Raw genomic sequence first — 21,780 nt, forward strand, 5'->3', positions numbered from 1 at the left:
TAACCCAAGGTTGCAGTCAGTAGCTTACATGAGTCCATTTGGCTTTGCTGAAGCAGCACTTTGTGGCTAGGTATATATAATTCATCTCTCAAGTATGCACGGCTTTAAAAGTCCATTTGGCAGTGTTGACATGTTTTAGGAGGTGTGCACCAGAACATGTCTCACTTTAAAAGTTGCAGAGTTACGAGCTCTCAGTCTCAGACGGTTGGATGAATACTGCAGGCGAAAGAACATGTTGAAGGCTATATGTGTAGTGGGAAGAGTTTGTTTGTTTCTGGCCCTGTTTTAATGTCACATCCTGTCAGCGGAGCCTCAGGGGCCCTCGGCTCTGTGTACAAATCAGCATGTGAAAGAGAGAGGAGCTCCCAGTAGTTTATCAGGGGTTTTTTGTTGTTTTTTTTAACCCATTTCCACTACTTGTTTTCAAACCTCAGCTATTACACTCAGAAAGAGACAATCTGATCTCAGTGGAGACAGTAAACTTGTTTTTTTTTATTTTTATTTTAATTAGCAGCTTTAACTACTCCTGCGATGTTGTTTTCTTACAGCTGACATTGTTTCTGAAGTAAGCAAAATTCCAAAAGCCACTTGTTATAAAAGTTGCCTCACTTCCATCAGCAGAGTTTTGTTTAGTGTTGCAGTGATTAAGAGCTTTCTTCTTTCTTGTTCATAAAAGCAGGAAAAGTCCCTCCCTTCTAACTATGTGCGTGACCTCAGTTCCTTTTATTATTTGAGCAGCAATGTCCCTCTATCCTAATACTCACAAACTTTCACAAAGATTGCCATTAGTAAACATGGCAGAGGTGCTGCTCTGATTTCAAGCATCCATTATGTAAATACTTATTTTTCAAGGTCCTGGAAAACTTTACAATTCGTGAAACACATTTTCCCACCATCCATGCATCCTTTTTTTTTATAGGTTTCAGATTTCAACTCTGGCCTCTATAAACATATGTAAATCAGTTATAGGTTTTTGTAGTTCTCTTCATTTTGCAATTCTAAATTGTGGTTTTGTATATCTTGTCACTTATAGCCTAAAGGTTCTTTAAAATATTTACATTCTCACATTCCCACTAATAGTTTTATTGCAGAAAACTTCAGCAACAATAAGTATCTGCAGTTGATTTCAGGCTTTGATCTTACGGTAGTTAGTCCTGAGTAAAACAGCGTAGTTTTTGAGTGACCTTGAAACGTCAAGAAAGCATTCACATGTCTTTGTAGGCCCTGGAGGGAGATGCTCCGATATTTTTCCACGGCTCTTTTTAAAGTCGTGCCAACATCGTTTGCACAAGCCGGTTTGCAAAACGTACTTGTCTGCTGTACAAAATCACATGCTGAAATAAGGGACATGCTGTGGAAACTTTTACTGGGATCATGTGCCTTTCCCATCTTCCTTCACAAAGGCCAAACCTCTAGAGACTAGATATGTACTGCCCTCTGCTGGTTTGTTGTGATAGCAGTAGAAGAAGCAATCCAAATAGTTTTACAATTTATAGTTCAGCTCACGAATGAAATGTTGAGATGCCTCCGAATGCTCCATCACATTATTTATTTATTTTCCCTCTCACTTGATTTCCTGTCGCCTCTAAATCTCCCCCAGTCAGTAAATCCAGAAGATGAATGAACACAATGTGATGAATAGGACGGCCTGTTGCCATGGTGCACTTCCTGGATATGAGGTTATTTGTTTGTGGTTAGCAGCCAGCAGTGATGTAAGGCATGAGGGGAGTCACAGTGAAATTATGGGATACGACCAGGAGAGGAGAACCCTTAGAAAAAAAGAAAGGAGACAGAGGACTTGATTGAAACACAGACAGAGTTATGCAAGAATCCTGTCTCTGTGGAATCAAAACGGTTTAATTGGCAAAACCTTAATCATACATCAGTGTTTTAGCTTGACCAAGAGTTGGCACTAGCTGTTTTTATCCAAAACACTTTCATCACACTTTGGAAGTGATTGTTTTATGAACTATGATATTGCGTCTAGGCAGGCAGAAATACTCCCAAATTGTCCTGACTTATTTGCACAAACCTCTAATTCAGGGTTACATTTATTCAGAGTCTACCTGTGCGTGACTTAGAGTTGCAGGTTATTAGAAAAACATGCTACATGTAAGAAAATTGGTGATTGTTGGCGGATGCAAGATAATTGCAATAAATATCAAAATAATTAAAAAGTGTTGTTTCTTTCTTTCCCCTTTGGGTCCATATCAAACATAGACCCCCAGATACCTCAGCTACAGGATCTCATTGAAAAGCCAGTTTCTGGCTGTTGTCTGCTGTTTTGGCAATTTAACAATTTAGTTGTAGTTTCATAATGACTTAAATCATGGTACATTGATAGACCAACTCAGTATTGCGTGTAGGCATGTTGCATGCAGAGAATCTGCGACAGCTTAAACATTATTTAGCCATATTTACAAAGAATAATGGTATTTATATTAGAAAATATGAAGTTACTTAGGTAATTATTTTTATGTAAAACATAAAATTATCATTAATCTTGCCTTGCTGATGACTGTCATTATTTCTGTGCCCTCTGAGGCGCTCCTACATGAGCTTCAGAGCGTTAGAACTCATATCAAGTTTTTTTCTTTTTTCTTCTCTCTGCTCTGCCCAATCCTGGTGTTTATGGGATTCTATGAAAAAAAAGGCTGTGATTTGGCAGAGTTCCTGGTGTGGCTTTGCCCATGTTACCCAGGCTGACGATTACTGCTGTAATCTTTTCCACTGACCTGTTGCTCTGCCGCTCAAATGCTGACTCAGACTGATTCTCGACACACGGAGGATTACAGAAAAAGAAGAAAAAAAAGACATATTTAAAGTGTTAAATTTCACCGCCTCCCACACATTTCAAACATCTGGTTCCCAACCCAGAGGCCGATGCAGGCAGACGGTCGTGAACAGGGTCGGGCATGCCGATACCTCCCTCTGTTTGCAAAGGATCAGGGGGCTTGTAGAAAGTTTGTGATTCGCTCCGCTCCTAGGAAGTGCCCCACACCGGGTTTGTCGGCTTTAAGGGTGAGGAAGAACGCGCTAGAGAGCGGGGGGTGGGGGGCGGTCCGTGGGGTTATCGTCATCGGCATGTCAGGCATGACAGACCAGCTTGGCTCGGGTCTCTCCCCTCTCCGCTCCACTTCGTCCCTCCCCTCTTTTCTCTCTTTTTGTCTCGCACTCACACAGAGCTGTCCGAAAACCTTTAGCAGGGCGCTCTCTAGCTCTTCCTGTGCCTCACCCTCCCAGCTCTGTCTTTCTCTCTCTCTCCCTCTCTCTCCCTCTCTCTCTCTGTCCCCTCTGTCCCTCTCCTGGACCAGTGGAAAATGTGACTGAAGGACAGGAGAGTAGGTGGTTGTCGGGCTCCAGACACCATGAGTGAGTACAGTGGTCTTTCTGCTGGTTTTATTTTAAACTTCACAAACATTCTCAGCAGAGTTTTACTCTGTACATATCACCCCTGTGTTTCTGTCTGTTTCAGTTGTCATGGAAATTGTTTCTTGTAGTTGTGCAGCCTTTGTAATTTAAAGCTCACGATGATGTCATGTTGTTTGAGTGCACGATTGAAGATTTTCCACAAGTTGCATTTCTCCACTGTGGTGGTCAACAGGAGGCGGCCATGTTGAACTTCAGAGTCAGAACGTCTTCTTTATATTAAGCAACTCTTCAGCGCTCTCGTCCAGGTGGTTCAGCAATGTGACACCAGTACCATGTGGCCAGTTGGAAACCAGTTCACATGCTTGTAATGTGTGGGTTCGCTGCTCTTCTGTTACCCAACTCAGGCTTCCACGTTACTGAAAGTGCTGTGTTGGTAGTTGGGTGCTTCGTTATCGTAGTATAGGAGTAGGCCACTACTGCTGTAGTTGATCTTGAATTTCAAAAGTTTCCTGGTTTTTTTTTTTTGTTTGTTTTGTTTTTTGTTTTTTTTCCCCCCCAGAATTCAGCGTGATTCTGTCACTTGCACTCATCCCAATGTGTTTATTGCTTTGACTGACGGTGTGATGGCAGAGTATTCCAGCATTTGATCCAACCAATGTCGTCCTGTTCCTGGTGCTTTTTTTTTTTTTCTTTTCATCTGGTCTATATTTACATTTGAAGACTGACCTGGAACTTGAAATCCTCATGATCCTATCCAAGCATTTATTGATTGTGATAGACTGAACATCGCCAGCTGTTTGTGCTGAGCTTATTTTGAAGTTTCTACCTCTGCGTTACATTAAGTTCCTTCTCTAGCTGCTTGACTGGTGCAGGTTTCTCCAACAATAAGACGTCTCTATTCTCATTTATAGGATGACTTTTCTGCAGTTTTCAGCAAGAACGCAAAATAAAAATAAGCAGAATGCAGTTAATTGTTTTTGTTATTATTATTATTCCTATAATCAGTGGACTTAATGTTTAAAATTTTGTTTGGGAAAAAAACATTTAGATTTACCTAAAAATACGTAGAAATCAACCAAATTGCTGCAATCGTTTTCCAGTACCTATAAGTCAAAAATCCATAGATTTGATGGATACTAAAGTTCAGATTCTATCAAAACATTCAATGTTACAGTGTAAAAAGGTTACATACAGCAAATATAAAAGCCACACTATTTTCCAGACATTGAAAAGAACATTTACATTCTATAGGTGAAATAAATATTAAATACAGATTAATATTTTCATTTTTTATGAATATGGGTCATGTTCCTGTGGACTAAAACACACAGGAAAACTACTGAGTCTGCTTGCTGAGTGATTCACCAGCTGCTGCGCGTGTGTGTGTGTGTGTGTGTGTGTGTGTGTGCGTGTGTGTGTGCGTGTGTGTGTGTGTGTGTGTGTGTGTGTGTGTGTGTGTGTGCATTTTTCAGCACAGTCAGTCATTCAGTTTGGATTAGCAAACAGTAACAGACGGCATTGTCAGAGAGTCATAGACAGTGGAGCGACAGAGCAGCAACACAAAGAGCTGGGGGGTTTTTTCTCTAAGTTGATTCTCATTCAGTGTTTTTACTAATGTGGTCAGTTCAAGCTTCACTGTTTCACATTTCTTGAGGAAAAAATAACTACAACATGAATTTTTTTTGTGTGTGTAGACTTCATGGGTATCAGATGTTTAGGGTTGTTTGCAATGTTAGATTTCTGTCAGACGTTGTGTTTTGCGTGTTGGGCGAAGCTCTCAGTTTTGGTTTCATCTGGTCAGAGCACCTTCTTCCAGATACTTGCTGCATCTCTTACACTGCTTGTGGAAACATATTGCAACAATGGCTAAATACCAGAGTTGTAGGATGGATGACAAAGGATCCTGTCAGCTGAAATATTAATTTCTGCAGCTCATAAGCCTCTAACCCTCTTTGACTCAGTTTCAAAGTTTCAAGGTATAATTTTCAGATAATGAACAGTATTCCATAAAATTATAATGGTTTAAAATATTATTTTAGAATTTAACGACACTTCAAACTTCTCCACAACTTTCTCCCTGACCTGTCTGCCTTGTACCCAGGTCTTCAAGATGCTGTTTGTTCTCTAACAAACATTTTCAGCCTTCACAGCACAGTTGGATTAAATTACCCACAGGTGGTGACGGCAATCGATTGCACTGGTTTTTATTTAGAAGCATCCAAGTAAATTGGCTGAATTCAAGTGCAAGCCACACTTTTACAATTTTCACTTGTCATCAAATTTTAAAGCTATGTATCTTTTTTTTTTTCCACTTCACTTTATGCTGGTTAATAGAGTGAAATCCCAGTAAACGAACAGAAAACTTGTGGTTGTAATGATGTGATTAAAAATTAAAAAAATTCAAACGATGGTGCTTTTGAAAAGCAATGCATGAGTTATCAGATTTTTTTTACTTTGTGTTTTACTTTATTAATTCAGCACACCTTGTCTCGCTAATGTAGTTTTGAGGAGTTACATAAACAGGTTGCATTTGAGTTTTATGCTGAATATCGTTTCTAAACCAACTCAGTAAGTTTTCATTTGATGTTCGTTTCTTTTAGAGAGCCCAGCCTTTTCCTTGATCGCCCACTAGAGGGCAACACACACCTTCAGTTCTAGCTGACTTTATTTCTGTTATTAATTTTTGAACTGCGTGTAATGAACAACCAGCTCTTCTTTAAGGGAACAAATGTTTCCTCAGAAAAAAGTAGACAATTTATTTTACTATAACAAAACAGGCTTTCTTGGATGTAACAGCCAGGAGTTTGAAGTTCACTGGTCAGATGTGGCTTTTTTTGTTGTTGTTTTTTTGTTAATCTTACCCACCATTTGACAGAAGTTAATGATTGTTTCGAAAAAGATGTTGTCAAAGAAAGGACCAGTGACTGGACACCATCCTGTCCTTCTCTTTGTGCAGATGTGTGTAACAGTGCTGACCTGCCAGAGCTCGAGATTGTCAGCCTATTGGAGGAGCAGCTGCCTGTCTACAAGCTGAGGGCCGACACCATCTTCGGTTATGATCAGGATGATTGGCTGCACACGCCATTGGTGGACCCCGACTCTTCCCTTGACCTTACCAATGAGCAGATAGAAGAGACCTTCAAATACTTTTGTAAGTTCAACTCTAATTTGCAGTTCTATCTAATTAAAAACGAACATTGTAATTATAATAATAACAACCATACTTAGAAAATTCTTATTGATTTAAGTCGGAGAAATTAGTGACATTCCTCTCCGGCGGTCATCTTTCCACTACAGCGTGGACATGGTTACCAAAACAAACACCGGCTGCTTCTCCCAACACTCGGGTTAATGTTCAGCTTTGTGTTGTGCTCTGAACTTGCGTTTTATGCATGTGTCTGCTTTCCTCTTATCAAACTGCCTCAGCGTTGCCACCGTTTCAGCTGGAAAACACACACACCCACTTAGCTACCTAAGAATCCAATAAACACAAGCAGGCTCTCTGAAACACGTGCCGATGGTGCACGCAGCAAACCCAGAGAGCAGAAGTTTGTTTTGTTTTTTGTTTTTTTTTCTCACCATTAATTATTTAGTTCTAATTGCTGTCTGCTTGACTAGTGACTCGGTTGGAGTAAAAATAATGTTACTTAAATTAGATTACATGTTCTATTTAAATTCTCAGTTGAAAACTTGGACTTCACCTCTGTGTTCAGTGGCTACTGGGTCACTGTGGCTTGTGCAGACATAGACAACAACAAGGTCAAGGTTTCTTTGGGATTTCTGCCATGCTATTTTTTTTTCCTCTTGTCTGTCTGTATTACAGTTCCTGGCTGTTAGGATCTGCTATGAATGACAGATGGCCTGGGTATCGGCACCCTGAGGGCGCATTATAAATAAGCTCTGCTGGAGCAAATGGGTGTCTGTCAGGCCATGAGGCTTTCGTAGCTTGCAAGAAGCATCAAACCAGATATCATAAAGAGTGGTACGCCTCATCATGTAAGCATTTAGTTATCCAGTTTGCGGCCCAACCTTAAATCACATGTTCAGCACTCTTTTATGAACTGGTTCTCAAAGTTTTGCATTGGCAGCTACATGTGCTGACGTGACCTGCCACATGAGAAGGTCATGTCTGAGGAGATGGTGACATGGAGGCAGCTGACCAGCTCTGTTGTGATGGCATGCCACCCACACGTCTAACCAAACATTATATTGTTTATATCATATTATATAGATTATATTGATTGGGTAGAATTGATTCCATTGGATTTTATTTTATTTATTTTTTTTGTTATTTGCATTGAAAAGCATCGTGGCTTATCAGCCGACATGTTCTACAAAACTGAATATTTGCGAAGCACAGTATGCTGAAAAAAGACAAGGTTTTAAAAAAAATAACTTTAATTCTGATTTCTTCTAATGAAATGGATTCAGGGGTTGTATCAAATGTTTCATTTGTTTGGAAGTGGATGCTGTGTTGTTTTTGATTTTTGCAATAGTTCTGGTAATACTTCAGAACAGCCAAAATAATTATCACAAGTTCCTGTTTTAAACAGTTATGTTTATATTTGCATATAACTAACTATAAATTAATTTATAGCTAATTTAACCTATAAATTAACTAAACGAATACAAAGTGGGCATTTTTAGTATAATTTAAGGAATCTCTTCCTATCCTTCTGCAGGACTTCAGCAGACTATTAACTAATATTTCTTTAAGCTCATTAGTAATAAACTAGTTTCATGTCTTTTAATAATTGTTGTTTTTCACACTATTGAAATCACGCACTGGTTCAGACGTTTAAGCATTTTACTTTAGAGTGCATTAAAATTTGCTAAACTATATATAACCTCACACCATGTTTGTGTTTCTCAGTTAAAACAATTTGGTTTATGTATTTTTTTATGCACCGTAGTCTAGAATTGTGTTCCCTGCCTCCGTTCGGTGAAATTGTTTCATCACTCTCAAGGTGGTGACCGATTCCCTTTAAAGACAGAAATGTTCATTCATTTTGGGCCAGCCACGTCACCACTGCCAACGCTACACGGCTTTTCCTGCTAGCAGCTTCTCCATGCCGAAAGGCCTTGGAGTCGGAGCCTGTTACTATAGCAACCTTTCAGAAGGACAAAGTAGAGGAGAGGAGGGAGCAAATGCCGACATGCAGCAGTAGGCGGGAGCATGCTGGGAAATAATCTTCCTTTTTATTGGCCAGAAGCTTCCTCAAAGCCCTCCCTTTTAGTTTTGTCATGGTTAGCATCATTTCTGCTGCAAAACCCGTGACTGCTGCTGCTGCTTGTCAGTGTATTCATTGAGTCATTGTAGGAGATGCAGAGCTCCATGTGTGGGTCAGTGTTAGTGAGTAGTATTGTATCAGGGAAGACAAAGGACAGAATTGGACTTTAAAGGAACTGAATTGCCAAGGAATCGGACAAAAGAAGAAGACAAACCCAACACGAAGCTTTAAATGGATCTGAAGACGATGGGATTTATAGCTTTTGCTCTGAAGCTTCGGAGTGACTGAGGGAAACTGATGAACAGAAAAAAGGAGACAACACACTAGAGGACAAGGGGAGACTCACAGAAGACCCTCTGCTGATGGAAATAAACACAACAGTGTATTTTTTTTTCCTTTCTTCTTCCAGCTGATGACGCAGGCGACATCTCTGTGGAGTGACATGCTCAAATGGCACCAGATATCCAATGAATAGAGCTTAATACACAGACAAGCTGAAAGGATATATGATGAGAATAAGAGGACCTGTTCTAACCTGTGTGGCCTCCGCTGACCACCAAGCATGAGCAGAGCAGAAATGACTGACTGACCCCCAGACACTATCTGGAATTACACATTTAAGTGGTAGCTGAACTCCTTTAGCCATGCCAGAACGCTGGACATACCAAAGATGCTAGGGCTAATCATGCTGGGACATTGGTGCGTCTTTCTAACAGAGCAGTGAGGATGAAGAGACGAGGCCACACCAGAGGCCAGAGGTTTGTCAAGGCTGACTACTATGAACTGGACTGGTACTATGAAGAGTGTACGGACGGTAAGAGACGATATACTTTAGTAAGAGTTCTTAAAGTTGAGTTCAGTTTATTTACACAACACTAACAATAAATATCATCTTAACAAGAAAAACAGATCAGTTATATGCAGAAATATATAATCAGGTTCTGCAGCCACACTATGCTGTGAAGCAGACCGTTCATATAGTTAAGAAGTTAGGATTTGTTGAGTCATGGACTGCTCATAAAGTTTTTTGTTATATAAAGACATGCACAGTTTAACATTTGTCTCAGATTTACAGTGTCCAGTTATAGGAAGCCTTTAACTGGCTGACATTTATTTTGACCAGTCTCTATAAAAGCTAAAATATTAGAACAGTGTTCAAAATACTACATTTTCAACTCATTTCAGTTCATATTATATTATATTATATTATATTATATTATATTATATTATATTATATTATATTATATTGTGTCAATTCACAACACATTAAAGTCACCTCAAGGCTTTAGAAAACACTCAATTAAATCCAATCCAATTGATCTTAGCTATCCAACAATGCAGTCAAGTTCAACTTAATAGTCAAATTGGTTGGTCAAAAGTTTTCTGTTTAAGGAAGTCCAGCAGATTACATCAAATTATTGACTTTTTCTGTAATTGTTGTTTTCTATCCATCCTGCTGTATTATTGATTATAGTAGCAATTTGCCTGATTAGTACCGCTCACATAAAAGAACACACAAAACATACCCGTTTTGTTTTTTTTACAAGAGAATATAGATTTGAACTTTTAATCTGACATTTCCAGTAGGCCAGCAACATTTCCAAATCCAACATGTTCCATAACAGAAAAAGGTTGAAAACGTAGGACAAAACGGTTTTCATTACTCCTGTAAGCTGAAATCCACTAACACTGAAAAAATAGTTACTGTTGAATCTTCTGCCCTTAGTTACAGGCTTTCACAATGAAGGTTGTTGTTGTCAGTGCAATGTTTTAACACTTAGACATGATGCATTTTGTGGCTGTACAATATTAGAAAAACAAACAATAACGTTAGTGAGTATCATGCTAACATAACTTGACATTAAAAAACGAAATGCCTCACAAAAGTGTTATCACCTTTCTGCGTTCACCGCAAAATTTCTCTCTGAAATATGTTTGCTACTAGCTGGTCAAGCTGAAAATTATGCAGTTTTCTCTGACTCTAGTTACAGCATAACGTAAGGCATTATGTAGAATTTATGCATGGTAAGGTCTTAATATCCTAAAATGGATTTCCAGTAGCAATAAAAGAGAAAGAGCTACAATCCCAGCTGGCTGGCTGATTACAGAACAGTTTATTGTTGCAAGAGAGCTAACATTTAGCATGGTGGCAACATAGGAAAGATGGATCTTGTTCAAATAAACCACATAGCATGTAATTGAACTCCATTTTAATGATTCTCTTTGTGTTTAGTGACGTTACCTAAAATGTTTGCCCTTTCCAAAGCACTTATTTGGATGTGCGATCTCAGTAGTCGATTTTCTCCAACATAATCACAGCGCTTCAGTGCCTAGACAAATAGATATTTAGCTTTTTTTGAACTGTTCAGAGTGCTTTACTAGAAACAACAGCGCATTCAAATGAATGAATGAGTCAATGAAACAAAAGCATGACTAACACCAGGAGGGGCAATTACGTAAAGGAATAACCAAGCAGTAAAATCTCTGTAGGTGTTGGTGCAGGGAGAAGTATTTATGTAATGCGCCAAGGTCAGCTACAGCATCATGTAGGGTTACATTTCAGGAGCGCCAGTGTGTAACCAGATACAGTGGGGTAATGATGCCACAGATTGGTCCTGGTGCCTGTGACTTGTTGAGGACGTCCGGGGCGACGGTACCTGGTCATGTGACAGGTGGGGCTAACGGCGGCAGGTCGGAGCGGTCATTAGCGTTTCATCAGGCTGTGGCTCTGGCTGTGACTGTGATATGTCTGCTGTCGCCTGCTTTGATCTGGCTTCGCTGCAGCTTTCAGTAAAACGTGTCGGCTGACCTGCTGCTCATAACACGCTGTTTATTTCTAAGATTAGGTACGTTATATACACCGGTGCATTTATGTGAATTTTTATATATATTTTTTTTTATTTAAGTCGTAATCTAATTCCACATTTCTTGTGAATATCGTTCGGATGGAGGAGGAAAAAGTAATTGATTTCATGTCAGTGTGTTGTAATAGCCATGTGCTTCAGGGATGCTGTAGATCTTCTTACGTAACAAACAGTGTGGTGCAGCTCAGCATCTTTCCTATAAGACTTCATCTCCAGCTGTGTTATTCAACCGTGGCTGTCTGCCAAGTTTTGATTTCTAATGTTTGGTGTTTTGACTTTCTTGGCAACCAGATCGAGGGGATTATTATTTGACAAATCTCCTCATGGAGGCAGGAATAGCAGGCAGCTGATTTTATTCTGAGCTCTGCGTGGGGAGGGAGGGGGAAGTAGGTTGGCTTATATTTAGCTCAGTGATTTGCATGTGGCTCCAAGTCCCTTTTTTTTGTTAACAGCAGATTGTGACACTGCAAGTCGCTTTTAGAAGCCTTCAAAAGAACTGGGCCGAATGAGCCGAGTCCAATCAGAACAAGGGCGTGGGAAAAACCCCGACCCATTGTTTCAATGGGAATGTGGGGCCCCGTTGGGAATAGGGGATGTCTTTTTAAATTGTTTTTGATTTAATTATCCATTCTTTTTAACCCGTCAGAGTAGAAAAGGAGTAACTAAATCAATCAATCAATCAAATTTTATTTGTGTGGCACATTTCAGCAGCAAGGCATTTCAAAGTGCTTTACGTAATTAAAAAAAACAGCATGTGACATTGAATAAACAGTAGGAAAGAGAAAGAGATTAAAAAAAAAAAAACAGATTAAAAAAGATAAACATTCCTTTTCAACCAGGGGGGACGACGCCCCTGTTGACTACTTTCAGACACTCATTCAGCAAAATTTATTTTCATGTTTGCTTTTTTTGGAAATGACGCCACTGTTTTATGTCGGAAAGGTTTGGTAACTTTATAAAAGCGACTGTCAAAGGAAACTTATCCAAATGATTAAAATTAAGCAAGCACAAAATCTAGAACGAAAGAAAACATACGGTCTGAGAAGAGTGAATGTGACCAGGAAAGCAATGGATGTTGTTTGTGGAGAAGCCCTTTATTGTCCGCAGAACAACAGAGCTGTTCTGTGGGACTGTTGAGTGGAGCTACTCAAGCATGCAGGGTCGTCCAGAGCTGGAATCACTTTTCTAAACTAATTACAATGAAAATGCGTGAGGGTTGTGCAAAGAACTGGCATTCTGGACTAAAGATCACTTCTAAAAAGTTTGAGGCTCACAGGTTTCATTTTGTTGAGCAGAAAGAAAACATTTAATGTTTTAGTCAAAAGTTCTCTCCTAACTTCAACTGTTTTCAAAAATTAAAGGGAACCTCCTTTAATTCAAGAGTTACTGTTTCTACTGCAAGACAAAATGATTTAATCATGATTTCAGAAATAACTGATTCAATGCACATGAATTCAGCTCAGATGATTAGTACTTAGTGATGTTAGGGCATCTGTTTGCAGGGATATTGGCATAATTAATGCCACTTGTGTAGTCCAACTGTATCCAGGTATCGTTGCCCTTCACAGAATCTCAGAATAAAACAAGCAGAGGTTCGAACATGAACTGGATGAGATGTTTATTAAGATGTAATGACGTCGTGGCTCAGATTTGACTCTCAGGTGTTGGAAAAGCAAACAGAGTTTTTTGCAGAACCGCTTGCAGCACCACTTCCAAACATAGACAGCATACGGGGCAGTCCTGAAAGAAAAGCTGTTGACTTTCTGAAAAAGTTTAGGACTCATTGAAGAGTTCGCTTTCCAGCGGGGCAACGAGCTATGATCAAAATTTATTCATGGCCGAACTCATTCCTTACACTTCCTTTCTGCCACATAGAGTAACATATAAAGTTTTACTAAAAGCTCTTTCTGTAATGCGTCAAGATGCAAGAACATATTCAAGGGTTACTGTTTCTACTGCAAGACAAAATGATAAGTTACAATGCAGGCCGGACAAAGTTTGTGAGTACACAGGCTGCTTCCCATTGCCTGGACTTGGAAGTTTGTTGTTATTGTTTTTTTTGTTTTTTTTTTTATGTTTTGCAAGTTGGAAGTCCGTTAAAGACCCTTTGGTTTGTGTGGAACTCGGCTAACGTATCTTGACGTTTAGTCACGCTGGTTTGTGTGTAAAATGTTCTGTCAGAATCAGGTCATGCCCTCTTCTGACCAAGAGGTCCAGCACATCAAACAACAACCTGAATGAACGACTTTCATTGTGTTTGAATTAAACACATTTTTTCAGATGTATGGTTGCCTTCTCACTGAGCGCTGTGCACTGTCCTTTTCAACAGGAATCAAACTGGAAAAACCAGCCTGAGGGACGGTGGCTATGGTCTGCCCAAACCTGTTCTGTGGTTTGAAAAAAGCCATTATGACACAATTTGAAAGGAACGCGTGTTTTCAGAGGCAGAAGTACAGCATCGTATCGGGACACGGACAGGCAGGGAAATATTTTTCCGCTTGATGATACCGTGTGCTGGATCCATGTAAAACCTTTCACCTGCGGGGGTTTGTATATCTCGCCACACCCTGGAAACCAGTGGCTGTCGCTGTTTGCCCAGCTTCAGTGTCGCCATGGAGGCTAGGCTGGGCTGTACCAAGGCGTTGTCGCCTGAGAGGGGTTGTAAAATGACTTATCTTCCTTTTAACCTGAGTAAGAACTCAACAGCTTGAACTTTTCCACCTTTAAGTTGCCAGTGTCTCTCCACCGTCGAAATAAAAATCTCCATTAAACAGTTGTGGATTACAGGGTTTAGGAATTATGCTCTTTAAATCCCTTCATCTGTTGTCTTAATCTGCTCTAACCCAGTTTTCTAACTTTAAATATGAGACAAGTGGGGGTGTACCACTCTGCCCCGTGTCTGTGTTGAAGTAGAGCAGGCCGCAGACTGACCAGTCAGGGAAGAGAGGAGGAGGAGCTGAGCCGTCTGGTTAGTCTCGCCGACCTGCGATAAGAGACAGCTGATACTCACACTCCTACATATTCATCAGGCTGGTATCCAACACACATACAAACAAGGGATCTTCCCTGTCAGAGAGCCATGCACTGCGAGAGGGAAACGCAAACTTTTGTCTGTCAAACATCAGACCTGCAGCAATGTACCGGCCCCAGGTGGGACACATGGCTTTGCCTCTGAGGACTCTGGGGTTTACTGGTCGGCTGTAGCATCAGAAGGGGAGGATGGCTCTCTGCATGTCCGACCTCGAGGACTCAGTGGACTTCTCCGACCAGGACCAGGATCAGGACGAGGAATATGTTTGTTTGCCCATCCATGAAAGCACAAAGCAGCAGGAGGAGGATGAAGAGGAGGAAGAGGCGGAACCTGGCTTCTCCAGGCATGGAAGATACAAACAGGATGAGCAGAATGAAGACATGGATGAAGAGCAGCAGATACTTTATGAAGGTAGCTACTGGTTAGTAGAGACTGTGTGATCATCAGCAGTCCTCGTTGCTTGTTCAAAAGCATATGGATGAAAAATGTGCACGTTATGCTCTGGTTGGCGTTTTTCTGTGGAATCATGTGTTTGTCCTGCGGGTGCCGTCCCTCCTTTGTGGTCCTGTCTCACACTGGACAGTGCAGCTCATCCCCCCGGATGACATAACAAACTCTAATGTTGTTGTAGAAGTTAATATTATAATCACGGTTAAGATTAATTGTAACCCAGATGGAAGCAGGAAATAATGTCTTATGATTCTCCATTGTGTGTTGCACATCATCACTCCTGGCAGGCTGTGCTTTGGGGGATTGATTGGTTAAAACAGTGACAGCTCCTTCCTGTGTGGTGCCTTGGAGTTTGCTTCCCTGTGCCTGAGTGTTTCCCCTCGGCCTCGTCTGTAACTCCACACTGCAGATTTAATCAGCCGTCTGACAAATTACACTGACAGAAAACATGCCAAGATGTTTAGATGTAAAAAATACCTCTATAATTAGAGGTTCCCTGATCAATTGGCCCTTGACTGGAATTAGACTTTTTTTTTTTTGTAACAAGTAATCGGCAGCTCAAATATGAGGATTTTTTTTTTTCCTCTTCTTTAAATGCATCAGAAGTAAGAACTCTAATCATTTTTTGGGGTTATTAATGCATCAATCAATAACATACTTTTAATCCATTTTTTTCAGCGTGGAATAAAAAAACAGTGCACTGCTTTCGATATGTGCTGTCATGCATTTTCGTTTTTGTTCGATTTGAAAATCTGTGGAGTGACTTGCTGCCCCTTTTATGATTCTTCAGAAAATCATTTTTAATCGCACAAAATCAGACGTGGCAAATCAGACCACTGGAAATCACCCCGGGGGAAAAAAAATCGATCGTCACATTGTTAATATAAGCATGAGCTGCAACTTAAGTTTTCTGTTGTCAAGAGGCGCTATGCTGTGCTAGTTAATTTTTATAAATAGTTGAGCCATATTAACCCAGATCCAATAAGGAAATGATTTTTTTTTAGTGAAATCGCATTGTGTTGCATGTCACCAGTCTGAACAGATTGTGTTCAGGGCATTGATTAAGATACCAAGAGTTTCTTCTTAGTCTCCTTGTGCCTGTGTGTTGCTCACTAGTGGGCTAAATGTGTCTGTGACTCAGGCGGTCATCTTGAAAATTACAACTAAAAATAAGTTCAGTTGACTGGTTAATAACATCCATTATTATATTAATGTAACTCTCTGGACTAATAAACCTTTTATTACTGCCATGACTGAACAAGACGTAATGCGTCTTCTCTGTTTTGTCCTTAAAGGATTAGTGGCACTGGGTAGAGTGAGCGTATCCGTCTTAAATTACCTTCCCTGTTACGTTAGACTTTCCCTCATCAACAGGTTTCTCCCCCCTTTTTGTCTTCAGAGCTAAATTGTTACTAAAATGTTAATCGGTAAAGTATGAATACTTCCTCTTGGCACCGAAGGCTTTGCGCATTAATTCGTCGTCATGTATTTTCGTTTAGTTGTTTCACCTGGGAGGAGTTTTATTGTGGAAATAAGCCAGCATGCTCTTTGATTAGCTGCACGTACACAAATATAAAGTATGACAGGTAAACAGGCTGCACCCTGTCCTTCCACGGCCAATAGCAGATGAAGACAAATGTTGTGGTTTGGCCAGCATACGGGTGGATCTGGACCTGAACAGCTATTGCAGTACATTTGTGTGTACTGTATTTGTTGTTGATGCGACAGTTCAGATTAAAGTTTTGATTCAAGTTTATTTTACTGATTATTTATTAACCTGAGGTTTGTAGCTCTTTGAAAAGGGCTGGTCTTTATGGCAGGAGCTGTTGTTATTTCTTGATGTCAAGAGAGGTGACGCACACCTGCATTTGACAACACAAATGCTGTAAAACGGTGTTTTACTAACGTTTTAAACGTTCACAAAGTGACTGTGCAGTTGATTCTTCAGTCTTGATCTTTAACCTTAACCATGAGGTTCCCAAAAGGCCAACATTTCCAAACCCAGCATGCTCCATAACAGACAGAGGTTGAAAGCAGAATGTGATGACACAGAGCAGTTTTGCCGTACTCAAACTATACTGTAAGCTGCTGTATTTATGTCTAGTCTTTGACTGGGCCATTCTAACACCTGCATTTCTAGTTGAACTTGAAGGGTCATATCTAAATATCCCTCCATTACATAAAATTTAAGGCTATGGTCCTAACATTGTAAAATATGAAAAAAAAAAAAAAAAAAATTAAGGCTATGGTCCTAACATTGTAAAATATGAAAAAAAAACCATTGCAGGGGTATAAATACTTTTGCAATGTACTGATATATCTTGTTTCTGACAGCCATGCTGCTGCTCCAAGTGTCGATAATAAAATGTGTGTTTTGCATGGGCCGACTCCTTTTGCATTATTGTTTTGCATATTCCTTGCATCACATTCCCTTTTTGCTAAAGATAAACTTTGAAAGCGTCAGATGTGATCAAATTTCTTTGGCTTTTTTTTTTTTAGGGCTTCAATGATGGCATGTGGAAAAGTCAGCCATGATGAGACGCGTACCTTCACTAGGAAATGATAACTGAATCTGCAAATGAAGGAGATTGATAATCATCCAGATGAACATGGTTGTGGTTCTGCACTCTGACCTCTGAAACTGTGCTCGGTAGCTTATCTTTTATGACTCTTTCGTTAGGTTAAAGACCAGCGAGTTGTTTATGTGGGTCACGATGAATTTTGAGCATGCATGTGCTTCTAACTGGAAGCGGAAAGAAGGCTGCAGAGGGAGCAGCTGAATTCTGTTTACATGTCGGCTGTGATGGTTGCAAGTTGAAATCCAGCAGGTAATGAGCTGTTTATGATGCAGAGTTATATAATTTGAAGTCTGATGATACTAGCGGAGGCCCGCCACTCACTTCTGTCTGTCAGGGTAAATACTGGAGACACCTTCACTGATCACGCTATGCAGGTCCAAGGCTCCATATAATTCTATCAGCAACTCCAAAGACATACTGATGATTCTATTTTGAATTTCAAATTGGTAGTGTAATAAAAATGCTTTTTTTTATGCACTGTTTGATCTCTAAAAGTTTTCAGTGTCTTCGCAAAAGTATTCATCCTGGTTTTCTTCCAGGATTTCATTGTTTTTTTGGTTTTTTTTGCTGAATAAAGCTTTTACCACAAGATGATGCTACCATGAAGATACTGAGTTCAGGAAGATGTGCAGTGTAAAATGTTCAAAATGTGAAATTGACCAATAGTTTTGTGGTCAACAGATTCTCCCTCCAGAGCTGTGGATCCCTGAAGCTCCTGCAGAGTTTCTATGTGCTCCTTTGGCTGCTGCTGTTGTTGTTTGTTACTCTTCTTTTGGACGTTTGTCTCTGAAACTTACCGTTCCCTCCGTGTCTCCCTCCTGCAGTGTTGTGTGCGGACAGAGTGGGCCAGATGACGAAGACCTACAGCGACATCGACGCCGTCACCCGACTGCTGGAAGAGGTCAGTACGGAAAAGTCAAATCTGTCGAAGCAGATCAAACAGAAGGCGACATTTTTAGAGGGATTTTAAAGCACTTACGTTGGGGATGTACTAAAGTGACGATTTAAAATGTGGGGATTTTCTCTGAGGGTCAAAAGAACAACGTCGTTGAACTCGTTTCCTAGAGCTGATATTTTAATGTAACTTATCACCTCCCGGTCTGTGACAAAAAAAAACAACAAAACAACAAAAAAAAAGAGCATAAAGTAGGACATCAAGAGACAAAAGTGTCTGAAAACTTGAATGGTGTCGCTGTCAAATAAAGCTTGAGATGTAACACTCAGATGGGCATGCAGGTTTCCTCTGAACAAAGCTCTGGTTGTGACCATGCCAGATGCTTTGTGTTCTTCAGTTGCACATGAAACACAGCTTAGTGTTGCTGCCTTTGTGTGTTTGGCTATTTTTACTGCCAGGAAACAAAAAGTTTGTGAGGCAGCAGACTCAGCCTGCCTCAGGTGAATAAGCCCTTAATGATTGTTCAGCTGTGACTAATAGCAGCCTTTTCTGTATGTTTGCTCATGATTTATTCCATTACTTACTTCATTTATTGGCAGTCCTTGGGAAGATTAATGAATAACCTTCAAATGAAAGGATTTGTATTTGCAGTAGAGTAATCGGACGATTATAGTTTGAGAAAAAAGTCCAACATTTAATTCTGTGTATTCAACAGGGGGCGGGGGGGAAACATCTTAAGAAATAATTGTTTTATAAAATGACTAAGTATTTAGACAGCCATATTTTGCAAACAGGGTAGAAGTATTCAGTCCTCTGCTGTGAAATCCTCCTCCTGATTTCAGCTCACACTGTGGGTGTTCCCCTTGGAGGATAGAGAAAGCCATGAAAGAAGGCTGATTTTGAATCTGGTGATGCTGTTTTTTTTTTTTTTTCTTGAAATAGACAAGCATCATAGATTCTCCACCAGATTTGGGCGCAAAGTGTTTTCCCACCTATTTATCACTTCACATCAGACCCACTTGGAGTGTGTTTGCTGAGAAACTCAATCTCAGTCTTGTCTGAGCAGAGCGCTCAATCTCCACCTGTTTAGGTTGGAAACATTTTTGACTTTCATTCTGATGGTTGGGATGTAGACGGTGTGTTATCATCATACTCTGTGCTCCAGTTCCCCTACAGTAAGCTAGAGAGATTTTTTATATATTTTTTTAACCTCCCAGACCTGCCTGCTTACCTTGTGCTGACAAAACAAATATGAGTTTCACACTGGCCAGTAGCTGAACGAAATGTCATATTGATAACGCAGGGAAAAAAGAAAATCATGGTTGGAAAACTGGACTTTTCCTTTATGAAGGAAAAATAGAAATTAAAAAAAGCTTTCTTTATATTCTTTGAATGGACGTGTTTGGGGGACCAGTGATTGTGACACCATTGATTTCTGTTAAAACCTGTTTTTTTTTGTTTTTTTTTGTTTGTTTGTTTGTTTTTTAAGTTGACATTTTCCCCATTGAGTAAATGACATTAAATTATAAATGTTGAATTTTTCTAAAAAGATTTGAATGTGCATTTATGTTACTGCGATAACAGATGAATCTATTTTAAGGTTGTTTTTTTTACTTGACTCATAAGTTTTGATGACTACATGACGGTATAAACAAACACTTGACGAAGCGATGTTAATGTCTTTCTGCTTTTGTTGGAAGCAGGGAGCAGTCGACCCAGTAAATCTTAGTTTTCCAACATCCTCCTAAAACATTTTCTGCCCCATTATGCAATGACCAACTACAGTATATTACTGGCACAGACAGAGGGATTTCTTGGTACTTGTATAACTGGGCTAGTATTTATGACTTCTTTATAATACTGATCTGGATAACAGCGGTATTGCGATTCTGAAAAAATTGGTCATTGTATATTGTGCAGCTCTGATGAAGGGACGCTGATAAATTTGCCTGCAGTAAAAGCTTGAACAGTTCATATTTTGTTTTATTCTTTTATTTTTGCTGATGTTTCCTCCTCTTTAAGATTAATATATTACTAATCTTTAAGAAGGCTGATATTCTACTTAAATACACTTTAATTAATCAAAACTGATTGGTAAATTTCTTTTTCCTGAATAATAAACATACACCTGTTGTAGCTGGGAGGCTAATAGTCATAGACGTAGCGGTCCAGGGTTCAATTCCTGAACTTGGGACTTTCTCCACTTGTCTTCCCACCTTCTGAGAAGCGAAAGAGAAAAAACACTATTTTGAACATTTAACTGTGAAATAAAGTCATAAATGGTATACCAACTCACTTGTTGTTGTTTTAACATTTTAGTCGCTTTCTTTAACAGTGTAATTTCTTATGGTGTTGAAGTTTTGTATTTTTTGCTGCCTCTTGGCTAGAACTCCTTTTTGGGGAAAAAGAGATTTTAATCTCAGTGGCATTTAATACTGTTTAAAATAAAGGTTAAGTAAAAAAAATATATATATATATATATATATATTTCTTTTAATTGCTCTAAATCAAAGTTTGTGTTTGGAGCAGAAAGAGCGGGACCTGGAGCTGGCAGCTCGCATCGGACAGTCGCTGCTGAAGAAGAACAAAGCTCTGAGTGACAGGAACGAGCTGCTGGAGGAGCAGGTGGAGCACATCCGAGAGGAGGTACACACCAGCAACATTAAAGGGCTTCTGTAGTCTCTCAGGGTCAAAGGTGACAATACTTAACTGCCACATATGCAGGTTTATTAGATTTTTTTATCAAGCCTTGCAGGTGCTTGGACATGTTGTGAACAAAATCCTCCACATCAGCTGTTTTTGTTTTGTTTTTTCCTTCCCCTGTCCGGTGTTCATCATTTCTCCACATGTCTTCACATCCAGGTGTCTCAGCTGCGTCACGACCTCTCCATGAAGGACGAGTTGCTGCAGTTCTACACCAACGCCGCTGAGGAAAGTGAGGGGGAGTCCAACACCTCCACACCGTAAGCGTCCTAACACTCACTTCGTCTGCTCCGGTCACGTCTGCATGCAGCTGCGGTGTTGAATTGACATTGAGAAGTTTCGGTTGAATATCTAATCATCATTTGTTTGTTTTGGGGGTGTTTAAATAAAAGAAATGTGATAAAGGTTGAAATATCGGTGCGTTTACAGGGTGCGTTTGAGTGAACCTAGCTTGTCCACCCCGACCCTGTTCCCGCTGGACTCCCTGCAGAAGAAACTCAAAGATTTGGAAGAAGAAAACAAATCACTGCGATCTGCGGTACGTAGAAGCATAAGCTTTCACTGCAATGTTGACGACGGTCTACATGTCGGATAACAGGAAGTAGATATACACACCAGTTCCAATACAAGCCCACTAACATTTGATTAATCACTC

General features: G+C 39.9%; 1 protein-coding gene across 4 annotated transcripts in view; it reads left to right on the plus strand.

The window, feature by feature from the left end:
- Nucleotides 1-3,218: 3,218 nt before the first annotated feature.
- Nucleotides 3,219-21,780, plus strand: part of trak1a (trafficking protein, kinesin binding 1a) — a 29,053-nt gene continuing 10,491 nt past the window's right edge. For 2 of the 4 annotated variants that reach the window (XM_007551815.2, XM_007551891.2), the window contains exons 1-6: nucleotides 3,219-3,372; nucleotides 6,329-6,523; nucleotides 18,352-18,428; nucleotides 20,952-21,068; nucleotides 21,285-21,385; nucleotides 21,555-21,663. In XM_007551815.2, the coding sequence (XP_007551877.1) occupies nucleotides 3,369-3,372; nucleotides 6,329-6,523; nucleotides 18,352-18,428; nucleotides 20,952-21,068; nucleotides 21,285-21,385; nucleotides 21,555-21,663 (603 nt within the window). In that variant the 5' untranslated portion in view covers nucleotides 3,219-3,368. Of the gene's footprint in view, nucleotides 3,373-6,328; nucleotides 6,524-8,634; nucleotides 9,418-14,490; nucleotides 14,910-18,351; nucleotides 18,429-20,951; nucleotides 21,069-21,284; nucleotides 21,386-21,554; nucleotides 21,664-21,780 lie in introns of those variants that run through there. The other 2 variants (XM_016672765.1, XM_007551971.2) reach the window with 2 other exon arrangements.

This window comes from Poecilia formosa, unplaced genomic scaffold, assembly GCF_000485575.1.
Source record: "Poecilia formosa unplaced genomic scaffold, Poecilia_formosa-5.1.2 Scaffold0, whole genome shotgun sequence".
NCBI lineage: Eukaryota > Metazoa > Chordata > Actinopteri > Cyprinodontiformes > Poeciliidae > Poecilia > Poecilia formosa.